We start from the raw sequence: 27,607 nt of genomic DNA on the forward strand, positions 1-27,607 counted from the left end.
GTAACCGTTGTCTGTTCAAGAGGGTTAAGATGAGAAGCAACAGCCTGCAACAAAAGCAAGGCATGTTAGAACCACACACTGAGGAAAACTCAGAGAAAGGCTTGAAAAGCACTGGACCAGATCACTTGTGAAGGCTATGAAGTCTCCAGTGCTGGACATTTTTAAGGGCACCTTACAGAAGGATCTGTTGGGACGTTAGTTTTTTGAGAAATGGGACTATTGTCAAAGTTCCTTCAGACATACCTTTTTGCAGTTCAGTCATCTGTCTTGGCCCTAGTTTCCATTTCCTTAACAAACCTCCTCTGCCTCAGAAACCATGTGTAAAAATTAATTAGTGTTTGCAAATGTACTTCGGAATAGTGCTGAACAGTCTTGAGCACAATAAAATAACCAATGTTTAGATAATTGTCAAGGAACTCATGCAGTTATCTATACCTATGCAAACCTTGTGCCCCTATTTAGGAAAACACATAGCTGTGTGTGGATTTACCAATGCCAGCAGTGCCATAGACTCACAGAATCATTGAATATCTGAAGCTGGAAGTGCCACGTAAGGATCAAACAGTCCAACTCCCTCCTCCTTGCAGGACTACATAAAACTGAACCATATGACTGAAATATATGTAGTAGTGGAGATGTCACAGAAGTCACTGATGTGTGAAAAAAGGGATCACATTCCCAGTCCTTACTAAAAGGGGGCAAGATGGTTGTATTATTGAGTGGCTTTCATTAGAAGTTAGTGTTTTACTCTTATCCCCATCTCCAGTTTATCAAATCTTTTCTTTGTTGCAACATTACAAATAAAAGCTTACAGAGTGAAGTTTAATATAATTGGAAGACATTCTTTATTTTTATAGCAAGTAAAAATACATACAGAGCCATTATGATTTGCTCTGGGTCTGACTTCAGCCACTACTGAAAATTTACTGTTCCCTTATAATACATGAAAATGTCAAGTAGTAGTTTAGCTATCTCTGCTCCTGAGTGCTTTTTGAATTAGGGTTCTATTTCAGAAATATACGTTTATTATAATCACACTTTTGGAAGGGATTATTTAATGAATAAATTATTTTCATTATCTTTTAGGGTTGCTATCGCATCATGATCTGTATTTGTTTCCCACTCAATTAAACACTTTCTCACCTCACCAATTCCTTTTTGAAATGTCAAATCATTGCTATTATTATTTTATTGTACAGCAATAAGAATGATACTGGTAAGAAGATCCAATCCGTTGAATAAGCTTGAGTTCATTGGATGAAAATTTGAATACAGATCTAAGAGGGAATTTTAGTTGAAAAATGCAGATAAACAGGAAAGTGTGATATTTCATATTTATGATGTGAAAAATGTGTACAGTTCAGCAAAGATGACTTTGAAACATTAGCTAGGCTGTTGTAGAAAAAATATATATTAATCACTTTGGAAAATATAATTCTTAAGACAAAGCATTTGTGATTCCTTTGAGTGGACAGTATTTTACTTTTTTTCTGAGCCTTTTCCATACTTTGATTTCAGATAATGACACTAGGGTTGGAAAAATCAAGCTAAGCCCCATCTGTCATCAATGCAAAAGGATATTCACTATTTCTCTAGACTAATCTAAAAATTGTCAAATTATTGGATTTTTCAGTTCATACTGTAGTAATTCCCTGACTTGTTTCCATTGAAATGGGTGAGTTTTTTTCCTGATACAATTTAAACACAAGTTTTCTCTTTCCGACTGTGCCATGTACCACCCTAAACACAGATCTGCCTAGATGCAGTATCTTTCCTTGCCAGTTTTATGTCACCCCTTTTCAGTCACCTTACCTTTTAAGGAGCATGGGTTTCTCAGAGCAAGGAACTTAAATTTTCTAAAAATAAGACCTTTTCGTGTACTCAGAATAAAGCAGCTAAAATCCATAGTCATTCCCAAATGCAGGGGATTGGAATTGCAACGTGTCTTTCAAGTAAGACAGTTCATGAGCAAATGCATCTCAATTAGCACGAAGGCAGAGAAGGCAGAAGAAATGCAGAATTCAGAGTAAAATGATATACAAGAAATGAAGGAAACCTTTTTTACAGGGTGAAATAAAGTGAAATTCTGCCCCTAATGTAGTCAAAAGGGGTACAGCCATTGAGTTCAGTGGTACCAGGATTATATTGTGTTTGTATCTTGAAACATATTCAACATGTTCAACTTCATCTTTAGAAACTGTGGAGGCCTTTACTATTTTTTTCATAGAGTTGAATGAATAAAAATGTTATCTTGTATGAATTGTCCAACAATAATCCAATTTCAGCTGTCTGATTTGATTTAAAACCTCAAATTAATAAATCTATGTAGCAAAAATTTGTAGTAAAAATTTCCAATGTACATAGAAACTGAAAACACATATTTTCTGTTTCGTAAGTTTAAAGACGGCTCTTCTCTTCAAATCCCCCCCAAATTGTTTTGTTGTTGTCTGCCAAGCCTTGTAAAAAGAGTTACTTTCTTTGGAAATCTTTGGCAACTCCTACATACATAAAACAAAATAATTCAGTAGCATTATAGCCTAACAAAAATTATAGCCAGCAATGTTAAGGCATAGCTTGGGAATTGAATCTGAACATGCTATGAAACCATTTAAGGGAAGAAAACATTAGCAAATGCATGTAATTTTGCTTGTGTAATTTGTCATTAAGAGAAAAACAAATATGTAGGTCAGAGGTGAAAGTTCACTTCTACAAAATGTCCTTTCTTGTATTTTTAGCACTTACTAGTAGGGAAAATTGCAGTTCTTACAACCTCTTTTGGAGTTTTCCTGGGAAAGGGTGACAAAGTGCCGTCCTCTTCATAGTAAGGAGTCTTCCAGTGAGATTGGGGTTTTTGAGATCAAACTGGGTTTGTTTCTTTCCATTTGACCTCATGAAAACCCTGTTACCTGTGATTCCTGTATACAAGATCTCCTTGGAGAGGGCAAACAAGATCACTGAGAAACTACCCAAGAAATTTCACAAGCCATTGATGACTGACAAGCCCAGCACCCCAAAGAATTAATTGATCTTACACCTTATTGCTTGAAAACTTTCATAAGGTGCGTTTGGACAACACAAATTGAGAGTCTGAGTGGGTTTCCTAATTGTCTTCCCTCCATCCTTATGTCTCTCATAGGTGGCTATGCCACCTCAAAGCAAAAGATTTTTCCACATTTATCCCTAAGCTCAGGCAGCTTTTCCTTGTAAGGACGTGACCTGATGCTAACAGGTCATACAATGGTATTCATGTTATTTATGAGAATCTTGCACAGCTTGAATGAATAACCTGATACTTTAGAGCAGCTCATTGCTCCACTCAGGAGAAAAGAAGCAACAATGTATAAGGACAGTTCTTTGTGTTGGTTCTTCTATAGAAAATGTAGCTTTGAAGGTGTTTTCAAACAGAGTGGAAAAAAAAATTGACGGATATTTGCGCAGATTTAATTCCTGCTATGACACTGCCTCAATATCACCACTTTTATCCAGGACATACCTGTGTTTTAATATGGCTTATTTCTAAACCGTAGGCCCTCCAAGATGGAAATACTGCAGCTTAGCTTCTTTGCACGACTTTTGACAAAAAGGTGGCAAGTCAGCAAACGGCACATCCTGGGCATCCCAGTGATGCCACTGGCAAAGTGTAGTGCTCCGTAACAAGACATGGAGATGACACATAAGCCTAGCTGGCACATCTTTCAATACAATGAATTTGCCTCCAAGGCAAATCCTAGAAATTACTGGGCCATTGCAGTTTAATCTTGGGCAAAGCTGGAGTCAGGCATTCACCACGGCAAATCTTAGTCTGAACGCTGCGTCTGTTACAATTGTAAACTGTTTTATGATGGGGACAGGGGGACAAACGTAGGCAGCATCTGGCTATAACATGAGATAATTTTCTGCTTTTGCCTTTCCAATACGGAAAAGAAACTGTGTGTCTGGATGAACAGCTCTGTGCCAAAGCCAACCTCCAAGCAGTCAAATGTCTTTCATCTATTCTGCATCCCACACACTTGTAAATTTAATGAAGTGCTGACTGAAAGAAGTTTATTCCCGGCTTCCAATTAGATACTAATAAGCCAAGCTTAGGTAGCATAAATGCTTATTAGGAAGATGGAATATGTTAGCTCTTAGCAACCTCAGGCTTCCCAACTTTACAACATTGCCAATAGTTCTTTACAGTGGGACCCTCCATTGATTCCAGTGGGTTTTGGATTGGGGTCTCAGTTGTGCAGCTCTTGCTAATACAGGCAAAGTATTCAAATACTACACAAAACAAGTAACAAGAAGTGGTTATAAATTTATACTGCACAATAATCTAACCCAGAGATAGAACAGAAGATAACACTATATCTGTTCCTCTTTCTTAGATCTCCCAGGGCACATGTAAATGGTGGTCCTCCACCTATTCAGGTCCTGTTGCACATTCCAACTATTTCTGGGCTCCAAGTCTAGCCAAGAACTGGTAATTTGTGCCTCTAGTAGAAAAGAGACAGAACAGAAAGGGTCTACAGTATTCATCTCCACCTGCATCTCTTATGAGGTCCTCCTGTATGTATTTATCAGTTTTCTCAGACTTTCTTAAAGTGAACTTTACAGCTGAATTCTTCAAAAAGTGAGCTGGGTATCATGATAGAGAGCATTTCAACACCCAAATTTTAAGACACCTAGTTGCTCTGCTGTAGTCTACAGGCTTTTGGAACCCCCACAAGAAAAGGCAGACACCTTCAGACTGGGGTATCCAAAAAGCAATGTAAGCAGCAAACAATCTAAGCTAGCCAATAGGGAAATACTGAGGAAAACAGTATATTTTTAAAATTTTATCCTATTCACAAGGCTGTTCAGTCCTACTTGGAAGAAAGAAATTGCTTTGCTACTTACTGGGATTCGCACAAAATTGTATTCAGAAGGTTGCAGCAACTCTTTAAATTTTTTTATTTCAAAATTTCTGCCTTCAAATTGGTATCAACTACCTGTTTCTTACCTTTGCTGCTAGTTTTCTATTAGTAACAGTGAAGCAGCTGGTTACATTCTATGCTGGGAATGGGAAAGTAGTTCACTTGGTGCCACTGAGCATCTTATAAGCGAACTTTTACTGGAAGACATACTGTATCTGACAGGTTTGACAGACCACATAATACAGCCAGTAAGAAGTTTTCATCCAACTCATTGAAGTCTTAGATACAGTATAATGACCAAAAAGATGCAAAATCGGAGAAATGTCACTTTGTGAACATGCCAACATCAATTTGAATAAATTTTTAAGTGGTATTTCAATTAACTTCTCCAGTAATGAATAAAGAGTGTGTGTACCAACTCTTATTTAAAACTTATTTATTTTCTAATTTTTTACATTAAGAAACCTACTTATTTCACTTCTTGGTCACTACTGTGTCTATTTTGATTTGGGGTATTTGATAGTTCCAGGTGTAAAGGTTTAGAGTGCTTGGTTTTATGATACACTTATTTATGTATTTTACCTACAATTCTAAAAACATCACTCTGTATTTGAAAATTTCCTATAATAGCCTTAAGCAATAAATCACCTTACTCTTTGTATATCCCTGTGTACTTTTGCCATATAGCTTGTTACCTAAGCTTTGCTATTTGAACAATGATTTCCTTTTTCTCTAGCCTCATTTTTTTAAAAAATATTTGAGTGTGTCATGAAGTTCTAACTGAATTTGTGACATGAGTAATTTCCATGGCAACAAACAGATGCTTTAAACATAGGATTATGATGAATTGAACACAGGATTGAGTAAAAAAAAAGACCATGGCCAAGCAAGATTTCATTAGAGCTCAATGGTGTTCTGTTAAAAGGGTGGAGAAAGGAATATAAACGATGAATACACTTCCACTTTTTAACATCACAGTTCTACATGATTGTCCATACATTGTGGTTATTTATTTCAGATGTTCATAATATTTGATGTAACCTTTGTGGAATTCAGACATTGCCAAAAGTTTCAGACATATTCATTAGTCTTGTTCTTGTGTGCTCTCATCACCTCTGAAAAATCATGCTTAAAACACTCCAGGCTGAACTCTGAAAAGCTGGAACACAGGCAACTGTTGGGAAATATGGCTGTAGATTAATTTGTCTTAGTAAGTTTATGTTAAAAAAATGCCACACATTTAACACATTAAGAGTCAAACCCCCACTTCTTTTAAACAATATTTTTAGTCCAGCACCAATTTATATAATGAAAAAAGAATGGTCTGTTTTCTTTAAGTGATATTCCTTTCAGCTAAATTCTGTTATTATGAAGTGTCTTGAGCATAATGCAGACACACATATGGACGAGGGCATCTGCTGGGTCAAATTCCCGCTCTGTCTTTTCCAGGCTGAAGGGCTACTGGTTGCATACAAAAGTCTCAGTCCAGGGTCAAAGCAGACCTCAGTGGTTCCATCTTGTTCCCACCTCATGCTACAGCGGGTACCTCAGTTGAAGCTACCCTGACAAGGCTCAGAGACGCTGTGGTGGTACCAAATCCACAACGAGAACTACAGAAGTTTTATTCTGTAGCCAAGCTATGGTATCCTCTGTTTCTGCCCAGTGGCTGCAGGAAGGATTATCAGTTCTAGTCTGCTCAAGATGCATGAAGCCAAAAAAGCATGGCACACCTCCTGTGGGTGTCTTTGGGAGAGGGTGCTGGATCAGGCAGTAGAAAATGACAAGGACACTCCATATCTCCATTGCAAGAAATATCATTCTTGAGGTCATAATTAGAATATGATTAATACATGGACATGAGAACTTTCCCAATACATCTAATTGTACTAAATATGTATTCAAGTGTGCACAGTTTACTACTCTTATGGACATCTTGGGAATTTCTTTCACCAAGTAGTTACAAAATACTGTTTGGGAACATGGAAACACCTATTTCTTTTTCATATTTTTAGTTTTCCACCTATTGGTAGATGGCATATGCCACAGGAAAATGACATGTTTGAAAGACTGCAATGAAGAGGTAAACAATATTCTTGATTTTTTTTTTCAGGTATACTGTTGAAACAGCACATATGCTGTAAAGTTATGGGCCATCTCTGAAGTAGAAGGCTGTAGGCAATATTATTTTAACATTCTGGCTTAGTCTTGGAAATTTGGTTTATGTTTTTTTAAGTTTTCCACTTTATTGAAGTGCTTAGACACAGAAAACATTTTTTTTAATTATTTTTGCCAGCAGCTGCCAGGGCTGAGAAGACAGGATATACTATGTTCTGCTTAGCAGGTAAAACATAATTCACCAGGCTTAAGGCAACTGGAACATAGTTTTACCTTCCAAACAAAGTGACATACACAAAAAGGTGCTATCTAGAAAGAAAATGTAAACTATGACTCTGAAGATGTTTGTTTTTTTTAAGATATATTTTCTTTAATTGATGTTTAATTTTCACAAATTGTAAAACCTGGTTCCTAAGTGAGATCCTATTTTTAAGTACCTACAAAAACCTTTCCGTTAGGAATGCCAAGAAATTAGAAATCTGAAAACTGCTGTGTTGGAAATGGCTGTTCTCTGGCATTGGTGAATCTCTCTGTATGTCCGACCAGGCACCTAAGTGCATTCTAGCCACTTAGTACGTATTTTTCTTTTATTTCCACATACCAGTTGCTAGGTTCATTGCTCTTGATCTTAAGAATTCTGCTTTTGTACATAGACAAATAATTTACACTGGGATGATTAAGCAGAAATAAAGCTATGATGAATCCATTTTGACAAAATAGAGTCCCTAGTTTATGTAGTTTTCCAACTCATCCATTCTTGAATCCATGTGAAATGCAAAGACTGTGATTATTTAACCTTCTACTCTGCCCTGAAAATTGAGGTCTTAAGGTCATGCAGATTCATGACATTAGAAGATTTCTTACATAGGACTGACTAAGCCTTCACTGAAAATGCTTATTCTGATTATCAGAGTACCTTAATTGCATCAGCACGTAAAGAGTGAAGAATGCACAAAAATTCAGCTAAGGTTAGCATGTAAAAGGTAACCTAGTCTAATAAAACAGAATAGAAGGTCAAAAAAAGGTTCCAGGGTTTTCTCCATATGGTGTGAAAATCAATGTGAGGTAACAATGTGAATGCATATTGCATTCTTAGAAAGAATGCAATATATTCAGTAGAATTCTGCACAACATACTATTAATCATAAAAGACTAAAAGGGAAAAGTAATCAACATAAATATGTTTTACATCATAACAGCTTACAATTTTTCTTCAGAGTGATTTGTGCCTAATGCATCATATTTTTCAAACAGTAACTGTGCAATTGATCTTAAAAAATGTTGCAGTTTTTAACAAGAAGTATAAACAGTACCTTCAATTTCATGTAATATCTACACTACATTGACTGTAAGCTTAGTTTTGTGCATAGACAAAAAAAACCCAGACCCCCTCCCCCCAAAAAAATTAAAAAAATTAGCTGAACAGAAGGGAAATGTAATTATGCTATTCAGAAATGTAATATACACCTTTACTCCTGGCTCGCTCATGGAGAGTAATGGAGTTGCAACTGACAAAAACAGGCTATGAAATTCTGTTAATTTTTCTGTTACATTTTGTAACTTGAGCATAAAATATAAGACTTCTATTAGCTCCTCCTAGGGACCCGGAGTTCATGACAAATGTATTGTGTTCAAATAAAGCAGAGCTTCTTGGTAAGTTCTTATCACTAGAAAACTCATCACGTGTGGACAGTAGCATTAAAATATTTTTCATCTCCTGATTGTAACAGCGACTGAAATTTTTGTTTTGTTGAGAGTTCTATTGAAATGTCCTTTATTACTTTAATTAAAAAAAACTTTTAAACAAAATGTTATTCAGACGAATTTCCCCTTTATTTCACCAAATGCTTGTTTAGCTGAAAACCCCGCTCTGCATGTAGATACTGTTTTTACGATGATAGTAATTCTTTGTTCCTTAATGCTTCCTTCTGTGGGCTGATATGTAGTTCTGCTTCATCCTTCCAGATAGCACGGATTTGACAGGCTGTTTTTACTGCCTCCTTAGCAGCAGCCCCTCTGCAGCAGCCTTTTACCACACATAAAGGCACCCTGACAAAATTGGCAAATCCATTTTCTACTAGAATTTCATATCAACTGCCTTAAATCAAATGCCAGCTCCATTAGCAGTGTTCTGCCTGGTTTCTGTGCTTCTTTGCAGCTTTCACTGACCCGTCTAGACTACAGGAGAGTAGTTGCCCTGCCTGTTTCCAAAGCAAAGACACTTCAGTCAAGTTAACATTAATATTGGCTTTGGAGTTCTTCGAAAGGATACAGATATGAAAGGGGAGTATTGCTTCAGACAAAGGTTTGTCCAGAAGCCTGATCATGAAGAAAATGAGTGATTTTAACAATCTTTATAAATAGCTGAGCAGGGTGCATTCTCTGCTAGAAAAGTATTCAGTGATGTTGATGTTGGTGTGTAATTTGACTGAATGCATAGTCATTTAACTGGCTCTGTAAATGTCTGATGTGTTGAACTACTCTAAAAATAAAAGAAAGCTTTTTCAAAAGTTTCAGCAAGAGGAGACATATCAGCATGAAAACACTTGGGAGCTGTAACTAGGTAGATTCAACTTTTAAGAAATCTTCACTGTTTGTCAATTCTCTGTTTGCAATATCTTTGCTTACATCTAACCCCACAGAAATAAATACCCTTATTTCATGCCCCTTTGGGATAAACTGTGTGCCCTGCCTCAAAATGAAGCATTCCATACGTTTTCTTTACTAAGTATCTGCCCAATTCTAGTCATAAGTACCTAAGGTGCCTAGGCTCTAACTTTCCAGTATTACACAGTTGCAGCTCTATGCTGATTCACCCACTCAAAGAGGCATTGCTCAGCATGTTTATGTTCCTGTAATTGTTTTAGCATTCTGTCTTGTTTGTGATCTGAAGAGGATGGGCAGACAGTCCCATTCTCCTGTAACTGGCTCACATATGCCAGGCGGTTGTCCACTAAATCAATCCAATGCACTTGTCTCCATTTTCAAGATGCGGGGGCACAGGCACAGATAAACGGGGCTGACATGAATACAAAGCCAAAATCTGCTCCAAAATCTGCTCCAAGACACGAGTGACACGTAGGTACAGTTTTCAACAGGTCCTGGGGCCGGGTAACAAGTGCCATGTAAGCAAAACTGCAAGCATACCCCAAAAGGCTGAGTTTAAGAAGAGTAATTACTGAGGAGAAAAAGCAAGCTGTAAAAGCATCATGTATCTTGGCATTACAATCTCAAAGCTGCACTGAGAAGAAAGAAAACAGACAATCTAAGGAAACAGCTGTCTGCAAAAACATATTGAATAGGCACAGTGCCAGAAAGGGGACACGCTGTGAGTGCCACATGTTTACTACTAATAAATACATAAAAACGAGGTACATTGCTTCAGCAGTCTCAGTGTTAAAATATCAAAAAGACTTTAAAAAAGGTTAAAAATCCAGATTGGAAAGGCAAGTGTGGTAACTGCATAACACAATAATTAGTAAAATCCTGCCATTAATAAAAAGCAAACATGTGAAAACTAGAAGAGACAAATGCTCCTGGTGGGTGGTGTGAAATTGAAACAACCTTTATAAACCAACTTAGAGAATGGGTAGCTAACAGATCTCACTCTCAAATATCACAGTCCCTTTACAGAGACAACTACTTTTCAATTTGCAAGAAAGACAAAGGATTTAGCTTGAAAAGCCAAATTTGTGTGCCACATTTTCTCCCGAAAACCTGTTCCCTTTTCACTTTATGCATTGACACTAATATGCTCATCCAGAGAAAATGAAACTACTTGTTACACCTCATCTACATGCATCAATGTAAGAAAACTAAAGCAACATAGAACTAAGTGAGATTCTTTCTTGCCCATATTCCTGCTTCATTGTCCATACTATCTGCACCTTTTCATTGTTAACTGTAAAACTGCACATTAGGATAAATACACACACAATTATTTTTGTTTAATTTCAAGTGTTTTATTAGCCTTTTTAACAACACTAGACCCCTAACTGAACATCCACAACTAGTTTCACACTCTTTGGTTTTAGGTACTTAATTTAGATCTGAAGTTTAGAAGTCACATGCCCCTGTTATACTTGAGAGTGAGATTTTTCCTCTAGAAAATGAGTCAAGGCAGGTACCCTGCACTGAAGCATGCAGAAAAATGTTACGATAAAACTTCTCTCTGCTAGCCACGCAGGCACTCTCCCAATTTCTGCACCTCTGCACTGTGCTGCCTAAGTTACAACAGTTCTGTCCTCACCCCAAGCCTCAAACTTATCAGGGCCAGGAGTTGGACTGAATGATCCTGATGAGTCTCTTTCAACTCAGCATATTCTATGATTCTGATTCAGTACTTTCAAACAAAAGCCATAAGCCAAGCTAAAAAAGATGCTGCATATTTCCCCTTTCAGTTTCAGTCCTGTACACTGTGAGAACCTGGAACCTGGTGTAAATGGGCTTTCCAAGGCAACTCCAAGTGTAGAATTAATCAGGGTGAAGGACCTTCAAGCTTTTTTCCTTAGATTAGATTATGATTGAGTGACCATATTAAAAGTTGGAGCCGAGTGCAGAGAGTTTGATGAGCTATTCTCCATCTACACTGGTTCTATTTTCATTCATGCTAACATTGCTTCTCTGGGAATAAGGGAGGCCCAGTCAAGATCTACACAGTTGTGCTAAATCAATTTATTGTACCCATTACCAAATATCAATATTTGGATTTTTGTGTGCAGCAGCAATCAGGTCACCAAACAATGTCATATGCTATTTAGGTAGTTACTTAACAATTTTCTTCAAGTTACTCCAGTTTTTTTTTCAATTAGTATATATGTTTACATAATAATCTGTATGTCAATATACTTTCCCTGCGTAACTAAAGGTGCTTTCCAAATATTACTTTGACTTCAAAGCTGTGTTGTCAGAACTAAATCACAGTGAAAAAAGCAAGGAACAAAAGAATATGGAAAACTTAGCATTCAACCAAGTCCTGAATCATGTTTGAATGTCAGTGGAATTGGAGGAACTGAACATACAGTATTACAAAATGCAGTGTAGTATTAAATGACCAAAATAAAACACACTTACATGCTCATCACGCAGTTTTAAGCATTAATAGGGGAAAAAAATGTAGAAATTAATTTTAAGTTCTTACACACAGAAAGTAAAATCACACAGCAGCATGTAAAAGAAACTTGCATTTCTGAAATTCTTTCAGTTTTGAAAATGATTGTGAGGGCTTTCACAGCAGATATGAGGGTGTTGGGCTTGATTCCATTTACTGGCCTCTGCTCAGGAAAGTGTTCACTAGTCCTTGACTCTGGGAACCATTGCAAATGACTACAGGTCTGCCTTCAGCCTAAAGGCAACATTATAGGCTCTAGTGAATCTAGTTCTGCTTTTAATGCCCTTTTGTCTTCTCCTGTGTCTTTTAGAACAGTGCTGTCTCTCTCTTTCTATTGACGTAATTGGACACGATGTTTCAAAATTCCTTTTTATAAAATAAAATGTTCTTCAACTGTGACCAAAATTTCCAGGACAGGCACTCTTTATTTCTTTCTACTGGAAAAGTCTCTAGCATACTGTGGGCACTACTGGAATGACCTGAGAATCACAAGCTATAGCCCTGTTTAAATAGTAAAACATAATAAATGCAAGGTGATACTGTGACTGTTCCTCCCCCCTCCACATTTGCCCTCCGTGGTGCTCCACAAGAACAAACAGGACATTATTTTTAGACTTTATTTCTCCAGAAGGAAGGCATGGAGGATCTGCTGAGCAACAGCATGAAGGAATGCAGTAGCTATGCAGTAGCTAGTTTTCCGAAACAACAACCAAAATGGCTCCATCTGAGCCTCTGCTCAGAAGAAGTACAGCTTTACTCCTCCTATTCAGTACATCGAATTTTGAAAATGACAGGGGGTGGCTCAAAGGCATGTTTTCAATTCTCAATGGCTAATTCTTCAAAGGAAAGAAACTTGAAGAAGAAAAATTCACAGATTTAAGAGCCTCATTACTGTCCTGGATTAATTGCAGCTATAACAACCTTGCCCAGGTACTATGTAAGGGGTCGAGTCAGCCTCTTTTATATCTAATACACATACCTATACTCTGACCCAACAAATGCTTTGGTACAGATTGGTGACAATTCAACCCTCATTTTGAAACTGGTCATAACACTCTTGTAACACGCAAATTTACAACTAAAGACAGCAATTACCTCTTACCTCCACTGGTACTTCTTACATTATTTTACTTGCTTCATGCTGGAACACCTGTTAGTGTGCATGGAGGGCAAGCAGACACCACGGTGGCGTTGCTTAGACAACTAAATCCAGCTCTAAACACCAAGTCCTATTATTTCATCCTTACTTTGGCAACACAATGGTAACTCCAAGTGCTCCAAAAGACAGGGTGGCCAATCCAAGAAGCCTTTTCAGGCAGTGTGCAGAACCAGGCACTACCAGGTTTCTGTTACAGACTGAAGTTACTTTGTTCAGTGCTTCTGCAAGGACTGGGCCTAGCTGAGGCTGTGATGTGGGGGAGGAAGCAAGTGCTGCAGAGTTCACACACGCTCATTCTGGTGCCACCTCACACCGCGAAACGGAGCCTGAGCACATTGCCTTTTGAGGTGGGATGTTGTCGAGCTCACCGCAAATAAATGTGCCACAAAACTTCCACCAGTATCACTAACTGCTGACGAAACCAATCATCTGCTTTTACCCACGAGAAACCTGTGTAATTCAAGGTGTGTGTGAAAATCACAGAATCGTAGAATGTTAAGGGGTTGGAATGAGCCTTTAAAGATCATCCAGTCCCAAACCTCTGTGCCATGGGCAGAGACACCTCCCACTAGACCAGGTTGGTCAAGGCCTTATATGACCTGGCTTTGAACACTGCCAGGGCTGGGGTATCCACAACCTCCCTGGGCAACCTGTTCCAGTGTCTCAACCACCACCACAATGAAGAATTTCTTCTTAATATCTAACCTAAATATACAGTCTTTCAATTTGTACCCATTACTCTTTGTCCTAGCACTACAGTTCCTGACCAAGGATCCCTCTCTGGCTTCCCTGTAGGCCCCTTCAGACACTGGAAGGTTGCCATGAGGTCTCCACACAACCTTCTTTTCTCCAGGCTCAGCCCCAACTTTCTCAGCCTCTTTATAGGGGATGGTGCTCCAGTCCTCTTATCAACTTCACGGCCTCTTCTGGCCTTGCTCCAACAGTTCCATGTACTTCTTGTGTTGGGGGTGATGCCTTATAGGATTGCGGAGAAAAAAACCTCCAAGCCACTTCAGTATTAGATAAGAACAGGCCTTTTAATAACAGCCCTCAGGCCCAGGGGAATACACAGACACTCATGTGCACCCAGGCAGTGGTTCTACAACTTTACAGTATGGTCCATTCAATCCCAGATTCATCCACCCTCCCCAGATCCTCCCCAGCTCTGCCCCCGCCACATCCCTCTGGAAATTGAATCAGGGGTCCTTGAGACCCCTTTTTCCTCACCTTCATCTTCTTCGTGGTACTACATATAGTCCTTGGAGCTTGTCCAAAGTTCTGGGCTTGAAGGTTGCTTTGTCTATTGGAAGTATCTTGTTCGGGTCTAGGGTATAATGTTCTTAAACAGAGGTGTTTTCTACAATTCTACTTTGAACAGGAGTCTAAACAAGCTAAAAGAAATTAGAAAATTTGATATGAAATGGGGAGAAAGGGTTTAGTGTGTGCTAACTACTGTGCTAAAGTGTAAGGGATTATACAGCTACCTTAAAATTTACTACTGTCCTAGTTAGAACAGCTGGGACCAGTTCATCACTGGATGGGTGTAACCCAAAACTGTGTATTCTGTAGCCTTCCATGCCATTTCCCAGAAACTGTTATCAATAGACCATTTACACCCTCTGCCCAGAGCAGCCTGACTCCTCAGGCTACAAACTAGGTGTTAAGAGGCCTGTGAGATAGGAGGGCACTCCTGTCCTCACACCCTTTGTGGAACTCCCCGTCCTCAGGGAAGTGCTAGGCATTCAGGCCTGAACTGGAGAATATATAATGGAGTCTTGGAACTTTTGGAACCACTCGTGGGATCCAGAGGAAGACCAAGACCACCACTCTCAACCAGACTGAGACCATCACTTTTCAACCAGACTGCAACCATCACTCTCGACCAGACTGCACCACCACTCTCACCAACAGGTTTTCCCCTCTCCTTTTCCTTTGGACTCAGGGGGCCCAACAAACACCACTCTGTTCATGCTCCAGGGTGCTGGGTTATACATTTGGGGTTTGTGGGTTAAAACCAATTGTTTGTCTGTATAATTGTACTTATTGTGTTATTTTATTAAATTGTTATTCTGACTTATAATCTCTCCTTTGAGTTGAGTTCATTTCCCCTGCTGGTTTATCTTTAAACCAGCACAACCACACAACTACTTTTAAAATCTACAAAAAACTAAAAAATCCAAAAAGCTCTGGGGCATCAGGGGCAACAGAACTGTACAGGTGCTGCAGGGGGATCTGACAAGAGCAGCATACAGGGGCAGAACCCCCTCTCTTGCCCTGCTGGCCACGCTGCTGTGGGTGCAGCCCAGGATGCAGTTGGATTTCTGGGCTATGACCACACACTGCAAGCTCATGTTGAGCTTTTCATCAACCATCAGCCCCAAATCCTTCTCCACAGGGCTGCTCTCAACCACTTCTCCAGCCAACCTGTAGCTGTGTCTGGGATTGCCCTGACCCAGGGCAACGGTTGAATGGTTCGGGTTGTAAGGCGACCTTAAAAGATCGTTTCTTTCCGACCCCCTGCCATGGGCAGGGACACCTTTCACTGGACCAGGTTGCTCAGAGCTCCATCCAACCTGGCCTTGAACACCTCCAAAAATGGGCCATCCACAGCTTCCCTGGGAAACCTGTTCCAGTGCCTCACCACCCTCACAGTAAAGCATTTTTCCCCAAATATCTAATCTAAACCTACACTCTTGAAATTTGAATCCATTCCCTCTTGTCCTGTCACTACGTGCCCTTGTGTCTTACTTCGTCTTCCTTCTAAGTTCCCTTCAGCACTAGAAAGCTGCAATTAGGTCATCCCAAAGCCTTCCCTTTTCTAGGCTGAACAATCCCAGTTCTCTCAGCCTTTCCCCATAGGACAGGTGGTCCATCCCTGTAGTCATCTCGGCAGCCCTGCTTCAGATTCGCTCCAACAGTCCAATGTCCTTCCTGTGCTGAGCACCCCCGAGCTGGATGCAGCGTTCCAGGTGGGGTGTCCCAGAGCAAAGGGGCAGAATCCCCTCCCTCGCACCGTGCGCTTCGCTTTGTTGAACTCCACGAGGTTCACACAAGCCCATCTCTCAGCTGTGTCAAGGCCCCTCTGGATGGCATCCCTTTCCTCCAGCGTGTCAACTGCACACAGGGCTCGGTGTCATCAGCAAACTTGCTGGGGGTGCCCTCGATCCCGCTGTCCCCGTCACTGAACAGCATCGGCCCCAACACCGACCGCTGAGAGACACCGCCCGTCACTGCTCTCCGCGGGGACACCGCGCCGCAGGTGGGGTCTCACCAGCGCAGCGCCGCGGGGCAGAACCCCTTCCCTCGCCCTGCCGGCCACGCCGCCGCGGCTGCGGCGCGGGTTCGCTCCCGGACAGCCCCGCATCCCCCCGGCTCTCCGGGGCCCGGCTCTCCCGGGGCCCGGCTCTCCCGGGCCCGGCTCTCCGGGGCCCGGCTCTCCCGGGCCCGGCTCTCCCGGGCCCGGCTCTCCGGGGCCCGGCTCTCCGAGGCCCGGCTCTCCGGGGCCCGGCTCTCCCGGGCCCGGCTCTCCGGGCTCTCCAGGCCCCGCGGGCCCGGCGGCGGCGGCGGCGCGGGGGGGGGCGGCGGCGCCCCGTGCGTGCCGCAGCCGGTCACGTGGGCGGCGGGGCCGGGGCCGGGGCCGGCAGAGGCTGAGGCGGCAGCAGCGATGGCGGCGGCGCTGCGCGGGATCGGCCTCCTGCGCGCCCGCCTCGGGATCCCGGCCGCGGCGGCCGCCACCTCCGCCGCCCTCGGCCGCGCCCCGCACCGCGCCCCGGCCCTGCGGGGAGGCGCCGCCGCCGCTCGCCCCTCGGCCGGGAGGAGCTACGGATCGCAGGCGAAGGAAGAGGAGGAGCTGCGCGTCCGCTACCTGGATGATGAGCACAAAGGTAACGAGGGGAGCGGGCGGCCCTGTCCCCGCTGCCCCGGCCCGGCCGGGGTGACCCCTGCGGGGCAGGGACGGGGCGGCCCTGCGGGAGCCGCGAGGGGCGGGAGGAGCGGCGGCTCCTCCTCCGCCTGTCACCGGGCCGGGGTTGCGCCGCAGGATGCCGGGAGCTGCCGGCAGGGCAGCGGAGGAACTGGGTCAGCTCCGTCTCTCTTGGCTTTTCTTAGACTCGTTGAACGGTTCGGGTTGTAAGGCGACCTTAAAAGATCGTTTCTTTCCGCCCCCCTGCCATGGGCAGGGACACCTTTCACTGGACCAGGTTGCTCAGAGCTCCATCCAACCTGGCCTTGAACACCTGTAAAAATGGACCATCCGCAGCTTCCCTGGGAAACCTGTTCCAGTGCCTCACCACCCTCACAGTAAAGCATTTTTCCCCAAATATCTAATCTAAACCTACACTCTTGAAATTTGAATCCATTCCCTCTTGTCCTGTCACTACGTGCCCTTGTGTCTTACTTCGTCTTCCTTCTAAGTTCCCTTACAGCACTAGAAAGCTGCAATTAGGTCATCCCAAAGCCTTCCCTTTTCTAGGCTGAACAATCCCAGTTCTCTCAGCCTTTCCCCATAGGACAGGTGATCCATCCCTGTAGTCATCTCGGCAGCCCTGCTTCAGATTCGCTCCAACAGTCCAATGTCCTTCCTGTGCTGAGCACCCCCGAGCTGGATGCAGCGTTCCAGGTGGGGTGTCCCAGAGCAGAAGGGCTGAATCCCCTCCCTCACCCCACTGGCCACGCTGCTTTGGATGCAGCCCAGGACACAACTGGCTTTCTGGGCTGTGAGTGCACATTGCTGGGTCATGTCCAGCCTCTCCACCAGCACCCCCAGGTCCCTCTCAGCAGGGCTGCTCTTCACCTGTTCGTCCCCAGCCTGTGGTGATAGTGGGCATTGCCCCGTCCAGGTACAGCACCGTGTACTTGGTCTTGTTAAACTGCCTGAGATTCCCACGTGCCCGCTTCTTGAGCCTGCCTAGGTCCCTCTGGATGGCATCGTGTCCTTCAGGTGTGTCCCCTCTACCACTGTTCCCTTTCAGAGGACTGCAGTGCAGGTGCTGTGTGTGCGAGGTGCGCCTTTCTGAGTTGTCATCTGTTGGCCACTCCAACTGGAAGAAAATGAAGTTTAGCAGCAAACTGCCAAAGTTGGTGCTGCTTCTCACACCCGTTTTGTGCTTTTGGTCAGAGGCATACAAGGGCATAGAATTTGTATCGATGTTTTCTGTGCCAGAAAGTGTGGCTTCTGCATTCTCTCATCTCATGCCACTCTCCTAATAATCCTGCCCTCTTCCTTGCTTTTATAGTTGTCAGCTGATGCTGACCTTAGTCTGCTCAACTATACCAAGAGTTTTGTTTTAACCCCCTTGGTTTAACAGGGAAAGAAAATCTGTGCTCCATAATAGTGTGGAGCCAGTGCATCACAGCACGGACACTTGGTGCTTCCTCTCCTGGTTTATTGCTCTCCAGATTTTGCAGGTGTTCTTCCTTCAGAGGTGTTTCACCTCCCTTGGTGTTTGTCACTTCCTTCCCATTTCGGTGCAGCAGGGCTGGGAGTGGTGGAGAAGGAGTAAGTGCAAACTCCATTCCTGAGGATTTATTTTCATAGCCATGATGTTATACCTGCTTTTGCGGAGAGGGCAATAGTGTAGAGTTTTCTTCATCTGCAGCACATGTATGTCTTTATATGGAGAGCATACCTTGGAACTACCTCGTGTTGAGGTGCACAGTGCAGTTTATGTCTTTTCAGCATGTTAACTCAGCTATTTCAGACCTGCTGCAAATTCAGGCAAATGCCTGTGAGTTGAGTATGTCTGCATATAGATTTGTGTGCACGTACAGAGAGGTAACTAAAACTTCAAATTTTAGCATGAGGCTTAGAATATTATTCCTTTTTTAAAGGGAAAGCTGAGGTTTTGCTTTCATCTGAGGGTAGGTTTTTTGTCATTATTAAGAGTTGATTGTAAAGGTGATGTAATCTGATCCTGAAATTACCATCTGTCTTAGTTGTAGTTCTATTCCCAGCTCTTTCAAGTTCCTTCAAGGTATACCATAGTCGTGTTTTTCCAACCAACTATGGAATTAGTTTTAAACATCTATTTTGATTTTTTTCAGGATTATTTTAAGTAGAGGAAGAGGCAAGGCAGGAGCAAAGATGGGTTTGTAAAATGTTGGAGGAGTGTTTCTCCTTGTTTATTTTATGCTTTACCAAGAAGTGGTGGAAAATATCATGATCAGTTTTTATTTCTGCTATTACACAACAAACAATAGAATTAGGTGTTGTGTTCCAGCTGTTGAATCAGCTAGGAATCATTGCTTTTGTAATGTTATGAAGGTGTTTTGTACTGAATATCTAACCTAATGCCCCAAAACACAGGGATAGTATTTAAAATGAACTGTGGCTATCATAAGAAAGGATTCAATCAATGTATTTTTGATTCATGAATTCTCTTTGACAGAAGGAATTTTCTTTGGCATTAACTTTCAGAAGGACATAGAAGCAAATACTGTTAGAAAAGGATAAGAATAAAGGTCTAGAAGTAAACCAGAAGGAGACATAAATTTCATATGCCTCCTTCAGCAGCACAAAGAGCAGACATTTCCACAGAAGAAATATCTCTGCTTTCTCCCTGTAGTGCTATTGCACACTCCCCTCCTCACCTTGTATGCCAGATTCATCTATCTTTGTCTGCTGATGGCATGTAATACCCCTGCTGAATGAGGACACTAACTCTGTATACACCACTGTGATCCTTCTTGCTCTTCTCCAGCCTTCCCTTCCTTTTTCTACCTTTTCGTGTTGTAGACTTTCCCGAGAGGGACTCCAGTGTTGTGGCCCCATCATAATTTTCCAACACATACTTCTTGACTCCATCCAGGGTCAGACCCTATCCCTCTGACTACCTTTTACAGCACACAGATGCTTTTTCATGCTGTGGTTGGTCTCTTCCACGTGCTGCTTGGAGAAGGATATGTTTTCCCCGGGGCTTTTACGGCTGAGGATACTGAGGAGGAAGAAAAACTGACAGTAACTGCCTGACATACAGGCACCTGTAACTGTAGACAAATCTTTTCCTGCAGGCAAAGTAGCAAACTGTTCTGCTTCATATCACTTTCACGGGCTTTGTATACCCCAGGTTTTGGAAGTCGTTAAACCTAAACTGAAATGGTAGTGCATTTGAAAAGGCTGGTTATTAAAATTTTAACTCAAGACTTTCCAGCTTCCAAATTTAAGCTGAACTAGAACTGTTGAGATTTTTCGAAGAATGTGATTGTAAAACACCTATGTATTCTGCACATATTGCAGCTTTTGAAGTTTTTAGTATTGGTTTTCTACGAGTAAAGGTGACCGTCAGTGCCTTAGTATTTTTTAATTAAGTGTCTATCTTTTACTTTATTTGAGATTCTATCTGATTATCACTAGGGCTGCAATGTATTACAACTGTTGACTTTTCAGAACTTTTAGCCAAGTTGCATTTGTGATCCTGTTACAAATTTAAATGAGCTTAGTGCTTTTGCTCTTTAAGTTACAGGTGGAATTAGTAGAAATATCTTCTTAGTCTTGACTCCAGTGTTGCAGTGTCACTTGCTGGAATGTGACATAAACATTTGTAAAATTTAGATTTTACACTAGAATGACTTGTTTTTCTTAAGTTTTCCAGCTGGTTTTAGTTCAGTTTAGAGTATGTAAGACAGCTTTTGGTCCTCATCAGTTGGAATTTTAACATACATAGAACAGGCAGAACAAATATGGTCTCAGTTGAAGTTGTTTGCATAGAGTAGAGGTTGGAAACTGATAGCCAGCTGGTGAATTGGAAATACTTTTCCTACTATCTTTAAAGCAGGGCTGAGCAGGTGAGATCTACTAGTTTAAGATGTGCAGAAAAAAATTGAAGTGGTATTTTGAGATGAAACAGGTGCAGATGGGGATTTTGAAGAGTGTTTTGGTGTTTTTAGAAAGTACTGTCTAGTAAACATTGGTGTGATTTTGCACTTAAATACTTCTTGATAAGGTTGTTAATGGAAGCCACCAGAATTGTGCATGATATGCTCACCATATGTTCTTGTTTTACTTAAGAAACTATCCCAGAATAATAAATATCTAAGTCAACTTGTTTGCCTTGGTTTATCTGAGTAGTTAAGTGAGACCAACTTAAAAGTAACTTAGCTCTCTTTGATCATCCTTCCATTTTTCAGTGCATAATTCAGACTTTTTAAAAATATTTTTTTTAATTGTGGAAGATTACATTTTTGTGTGTATATTTAATACAAACAGATAAATACAATTTAGAATTCTACAAGTACTTTTTATGCAGGTTAGTAAATCTTTCTGGCTCTGACAAAATTACTAATATGAGTGTAATGACAGGATTTATTTCTAAGTGACCATATAAATGCATTTCTACCAAACATTGAGAATGAATGTTTTGATCACTAAAAAGTACAAGATAAAAGAGATAAAAATAATTATTTGTAAGTAAGATTTCCTGAGTGTTGATAAAAACTGTAGTTAAACCATGGTCTAATCTCTTCATGTTATGTACATATTAAATTTAGTGGATGCTGTGAAATCAGGGTGTTTCTGGGAATTTACAGGTATTTTGAAGCTATCTTTCAAACATATATGTATCTTTATTTCACTAAAAGACATTTTTTGTTTTTATTATGCATTACTTTCATATTTTATTCTCCTAAACATTGAGAATTATACCACAGGCAGTTTTTTTTCTTTTGACAGAGCTAACTTATAAGCAGAGAACATAATGTACATTTGCATATGCTTTTTCTCTGATGGTTGGCTAGGAAAGTAGTATACAGGAGTATGACTGCTTATATTAGACAACACTGGGAATCATCATCTTTTGGAGAGCCTAGCCAGCATGGATGAAGTTAGTTTTCAGCATGTGGGTGTAATTTTTAATTGATGCACATTATGTGCTGAAGTGTGTCCCAGAAAAATGTGGGGATGACTCCCAGGAAAAACTATGAAATTAATATTGAATTTAGCATTATGTGAATGCTTAATCCTTCTTAGTGTATCATCAGCCATGTTTCTGATACCATACAGATACTGCAGTTATCATCATCATCATCATTATCATTATTATCATGATTATCATTATTATTATTCCTGCTTATATGTGTTAATAATTACTTTTTAGTAGTTTTTTTCTTTTACCAGTAGATTTTTCAAGCAGTTTATTTTAGAAGATTTTGGAAAGCACATCTAAATGTGAGCGCTTTAGAAAGAATGAACAATGATTAAATGCTTCAGATGACAATGTAAAAGGGATTATCAAAAAGTCACGGCAGTCAGGTGACTGGAAGAGGAGAAACATTGTACCTATCTTTAAAAAAGGGCAGGAAGGAGGACCCTGGGAACTACCAACCCATCAGCCTCACCTCTGTGTCTGTGAAGGTCATGGAATAGATCCTCTCGGAAGCTGTGCTAAGGCCCATGGAGGACAGGGAGGTGATTCAAGACTGCCAGCATGGCTTCACCAAGGGCAGGTCCTGCCTGACAACCTAGTCATGGACATCAGTGGCAACTCAGAAGTCTGTATTGGGACCAGTGCTATTTAGTACCTTCGTTAATGACAGATTAAATGATTGAGTGCATCCTCAGCAAATTTGCAGAGGATGCTAGGCTGAGTGATGCAGATGAGTTGACACACCTGAAGGATGGGATGGCATCCAGGGGGCCCTGGACAAGCTCAAGAAGTGAGGCTGTGGGAATCTCATGAGGCTCAACAAGACCAAGTGCACGGTGCTGCACCTGGATCAGGGCAACCCCTGGTATCAGCACAGGCTGGGGATGAACAGATCAAGGTCAGCCCTGCTGAGAGGGACCTGGGGGTGCTGGTGGGTGAGAGGCTGGACATGACCCAGCAATGTGCACTCACAGCCCAGAGAGCCAGTTGTGTCCTGGGCTGCATCCAAAGCAGCGTGGCCAGTGGGGTGATGAGGGGATTCTGCCCCTCTGCTCTGGGACACCCCAGCAGGAACACTGCATCCAGCTCGGGGGTGCTCAGCACAGGAAGGACATTGGCCTGTTGGAGCAAGTCCAGAGTAGGCCATGAATATGATTAGAGGTATGGACCACCTGTCCTATGAGGAAAGGCTGAGGGAATTAGGATTGTTCAGCCTGAAGAGCAGGCTCCAGGGTGACCTACTGTGACCTTCTGGTACCTGAAGGAACCCTACGAGAAGTCTGGAGAGGGACCTTTTGCAATGCCATATAGTGATAAGACAAGGGCTTTAAGCTGAAAGAGAGCAGGTTTGGTTGGATATTAGGAAGAAATTCTTTACTGTGAGGGTTGTGAGGTGCTGGAACAGATCGCCCAGAGAAGCTGTGGGTGCACTGTCCCTGGAAGTGTTCAAGGCCAGGTTGGATGGGGCTTTGAGCAACATGGTCTAGTGCAAGGTGTCCTTGATCACTGCATGGGGCTTGGAGCTAGATGATCTTTAGGGTGCCTTCCATCCTCAAGATGCTCAGGTCTTGTCGTAATGGCATATCAGAACAAAACTGATTGAAACATGAATTCAAGGAGTGTCTTTTGTGTAGATCAATGCAATATGTAGTTTTCTCTTACAAACCTCTTATGCTTTTCCTGTCGCGTTTCTTGATTCATCTTTTTTTTTCCTACTTAAGAAATAGATTAGCTGAATGGGTGTTATCTTTATCTCTTACTTCTGGAGAAGGAAGCAGAAATGGTAGTTTTATGACTTGATACAACACTGCTAAGAGGAATCAACTTGTAGGATTTGTCTTCAAGGATCATCTGTTTGTAGGAAAAAATATTGAATGTGCTTTAATGTTAATTGGAACTTACTTCTGAATAGATTATTGTTGGTGGTGGAGCGACAGTCTTTGGGCTCTAGTGGAGAGAAGAAAAATTCAAGTGTTATTAAGTGTCATTGCTGTAAAGATTAATGTGCTTCTGAAAAGGACTATATTTCCTAACTGGAGTATGGTTTGGGATAATAGCGTCTCTAGTTTTTTCAAACATGGGATTTGTAATGTGCCTGAAAGTTTAAAATCAAATTGAGGTCAAGGGATCTTTTGTTTCTTTAAAGTGTGGTGTTGCATTTGTCTAATCTATTGCATTGAACATATACAGTGTTTGAATTTGGAGTGATCCTCCTGAAGAAGTGACAGCAGAGAAGTGCTACAGCACCGCTCCTTTTTGCTTAACAGAACATAAACAGATTCCTGTGTAAGTGCTGAATAACCACCCTTGCAGATGGTGCTGTGTGAATACCTCCACCCCGGGGATAAACAGGTGGAAATTAGGTTTGTAGAACAAGGGAGTGAAGGTCAATTGGGCTAGCCCAGCTCCTCTCCTCTCTTGGAGGTATGCATGGAGGTATCCATGCATAGCAATTGACTGTGCCTTGGAGCAAGAAAGAGGCACACGTACAGGAGGAAGCAGAGGAAGGGGACTCAAGCACTGATGGTCAGTCCCGTGGGAGGACAGAATATCCAGAAATAAAAGTAGTATGCAGTGAGATGACAGGGAAGGCACCCTGTGGAGGGTACGAGGGCCAGATTTTATGTAGGTTATACATTCAAACCTGAGTGGTGAAGTAGTAATCACCTGGGCAAATTCTGAGTTTCTGGAATTTCTTTTTTTATCTTGTGACTTGATGGCAGTACTATGGACATTTTTGTTTAAGGTAGAGCTCCCTTTTTGCCTTTCATTTGTGGTCCCTGTCCTAGTCCTTTTTCTCTTCATCCCTGCATTCTCTGCATAAAAGGTACTGATAGATAAAACCTTACCAGGGCTGGATCAGTGTGCTTGCGTTTCTAATTCAGGGAGCTGTGTTGGGTTGAGGCAGTGATTGTCTAAAAGATTGCTGTAGGCATAGTAAGCTTAGACATTAGCAAAATAAACCTTTCAGGATTTTCCTGTTTGATAATCATGCCTGTTAAGCTGAGGGGGGCTGAATAAGGACAAACAAGTGGTGTTTTTGCTGCAACATTCAAACCAGCGTGATCAGTTGATGAGACAACTGATTTATCTGGACAAAGGGAGCTGTGAATGTGTCTTTGGAGCTGTGTACCAAGGATTGAGCTTGGTTTCTGTGTCTTGGGGGAGAACTTTTGTATGATTTTGTTCCTTTTTTAAACAAAATTACAAGTTTCCCACTGTTGGTATTCTTTGTATGTTTGTGACTCTCTTTTACCTCTCTGAGTTGCTGGTCTTAGCTGTGGTAGCACTTCATGCCTTAAGAAGTCTCTGAAGACAGGCTATCTAAATATGGAAACATATGCTTTACAATTAAGGATCTTTCCTGATTGCATGTCAGCACTTCACTCACAAACATGAAATTTGTACATGCAATTGTGTAATTCCACACTCAGCCTTTGTAAGCACTGTTTCCACGTGAAGGTGTCAGGGCCATATTTTTGTTCTTTAAACGTGTAATTTCTGTCGAGTATTGGAAAGTTTATTTTCTTTCAGAACCTTTTTTTGCAACCCTTGATTCCTCTTGTGTAATTCAAAGTAATAATATTTTACATAGATGATACATATTTTACTACATTGTAACAATAATTTCTTCCCCTCCAGGAATTGTGGTGCTTGGATTAAACAGATCTCATGCCAAGAATGCACTTAGCAAAAATCTTGTAAAAATGGTAAGTGAAAAGAATAGTTTTTACTATAAAGGTGAAATATTGGAATGAAGCACTTTAAAAAGTGTTTGGTTATTCCCCTTCCTCCTTTTCTCTGTAGATGTCAAAAGCTGTGGATGCTTTGAAATCTGATAAGAAAGTACGAACTGTTATATTCCGGAGTGAAGTCCCAGGGATATTCTGTGCTGGTATGCAAACTTAATTTTCCTGAGAAGCTGGAAGTCTCTATCTCTTATTGCACAAAAAAAAAAAAAAAAAAAAAAAAAGACCCAGATTCCAAGGAAACATGTCTTTTTCATATATTCATCTCAGTAGCAAACAAAACGTTTTTGTATGATTTTCCTCAATTGCTGACAAGAACCAAATATTGGTTTTATTCTTTCTGTGTCATAAAGTATTTAAAAATATAGAATAGTTTACTCATGGTGGTGAAAAGTCATCTAAGTGAACTCCTAGAAAATCTTGCATGAATGTCAGAAAAAGTCCAAATAACACTAGAGGCTGTATAAAGAGGCTTTGTAGAAAGCTGTATCAAACCTCTATTTTAAACACATTAAATTGAATTTTTAATTAAAGAAACGCACATAAACTTAGAATTTCGTGATGAATATGCATGTTACTGCAGGCTGAATGTATTCTCAAATTAAAAACAAATCAAAACAAAAAGCACACACCCCAACCCACATATCCAACAGCACATGAGTCTTGCCAAAGTGCTCAGGAAAACAAAAGCTCTCAACTACCAGACGCTGGGAAACAGAATTTGTTGACATATCAAGATCAATTCATGCAACAGTGTCTTCTGTGGATATCAAGTGAATAGTCTTCTTATTTTTGAATGTTTCAACTGGTTGCTACCTTATTCAAATTTAATTTAAATCCATTTAAAACTGAAAACAGAAGTAAATCAGTTTGTTCTTTCTAATATACAAATAGAACTGAACTGTCAAGAAAGAGATCAGTTCTGAAATTTTTCTTTTCTGTCATTTACGTAGTCATTATGCTTGATAGCACCACACAGCATAGTTATTTCAGTTTTAAATACAAAATAGTTTTTTCAATTTTTTGCATATGTACCTACCTAAGCTCTTTCAGTTGAGTTTAAAATTTCTCATTGCTTTTAATAAGTCTGTTTTCATGCAGATACAGTTTGTCACTTACAAGACTTTGAAAAGAATTGTCTTGAAAAGGCAGAATAATCAAATATTTAGTAATACATGTAATTATGTTAATGTGTATGTATTAATCAGGGTGTTTAATTTAAAGGTTATATCTTGTGTTCAACAAAAAGTTTTAAAAATCAGTTACTAGTAATGTCAGGAAAAAGGGTTTTAAAACTGTAGTTTTTAAACTGATGAAGAGTGTAGCATCAGAGCAACACATGCAAATGGGATTTCAGGTTAGGCACTATGTACTTCAAATAAAAAGGTGGCTGTTAGTTGGCATTTGTTACCAACTGTTGGGTTTTTTAAACCATTTTTTTATTTAACATTCTTGAATTTTATGATAGTGTTATACAGGAAATAGGAGAGCAGTAATACTGATTTTGAGGGAGAGTATCTCAGGTATGCTATTAATATTGTATTTATAAGCTCCAAGTGCTTCTCCAGTATTCTTTGTTGGCTGACTATTCAGAACTATTTTGGTATCAAGATTTAACATAGTCATTGTTGCTTGTTTGTCTGGCTTAGAAAAAAAAGAGGCAACTCAAAGTGTGTATATACAACTGACAGTAGACAAGATCAAGGATGTTTTTGTTGGAC

General features: G+C 40.9%; 1 protein-coding gene across 2 annotated transcripts in view; it reads left to right on the forward strand.

Moving 5' to 3' along the window:
- The first annotated feature begins 16,928 nt into the window (after nucleotides 1–16,928).
- AUH (AU RNA binding methylglutaconyl-CoA hydratase) overlaps nucleotides 16,929–27,607 on the forward strand; it is a 112,765-nt gene continuing 102,086 nt past the window's right edge. Inside the window, exons 1-3 of one of the 2 annotated variants that reach the window (XM_064642814.1) lie at nucleotides 16,929–17,163; nucleotides 25,780–25,847; nucleotides 25,945–26,032. In XM_064642814.1, coding sequence (XP_064498884.1) covers nucleotides 16,944–17,163; nucleotides 25,780–25,847; nucleotides 25,945–26,032 — 376 coding nt within the window. In that variant the 5' untranslated portion in view covers nucleotides 16,929–16,943. The remainder of the gene's footprint in view (nucleotides 17,164–25,779; nucleotides 25,848–25,944; nucleotides 26,033–27,607) is intronic. The other variant, XM_064642815.1, reaches the window with a different exon arrangement.

Source organism: Pseudopipra pipra, chromosome Z (assembly GCF_036250125.1).
Source record: "Pseudopipra pipra isolate bDixPip1 chromosome Z, bDixPip1.hap1, whole genome shotgun sequence".
In the NCBI taxonomy this organism is placed as follows: Eukaryota; Metazoa; Chordata; class Aves; order Passeriformes; family Pipridae; genus Pseudopipra; species Pseudopipra pipra.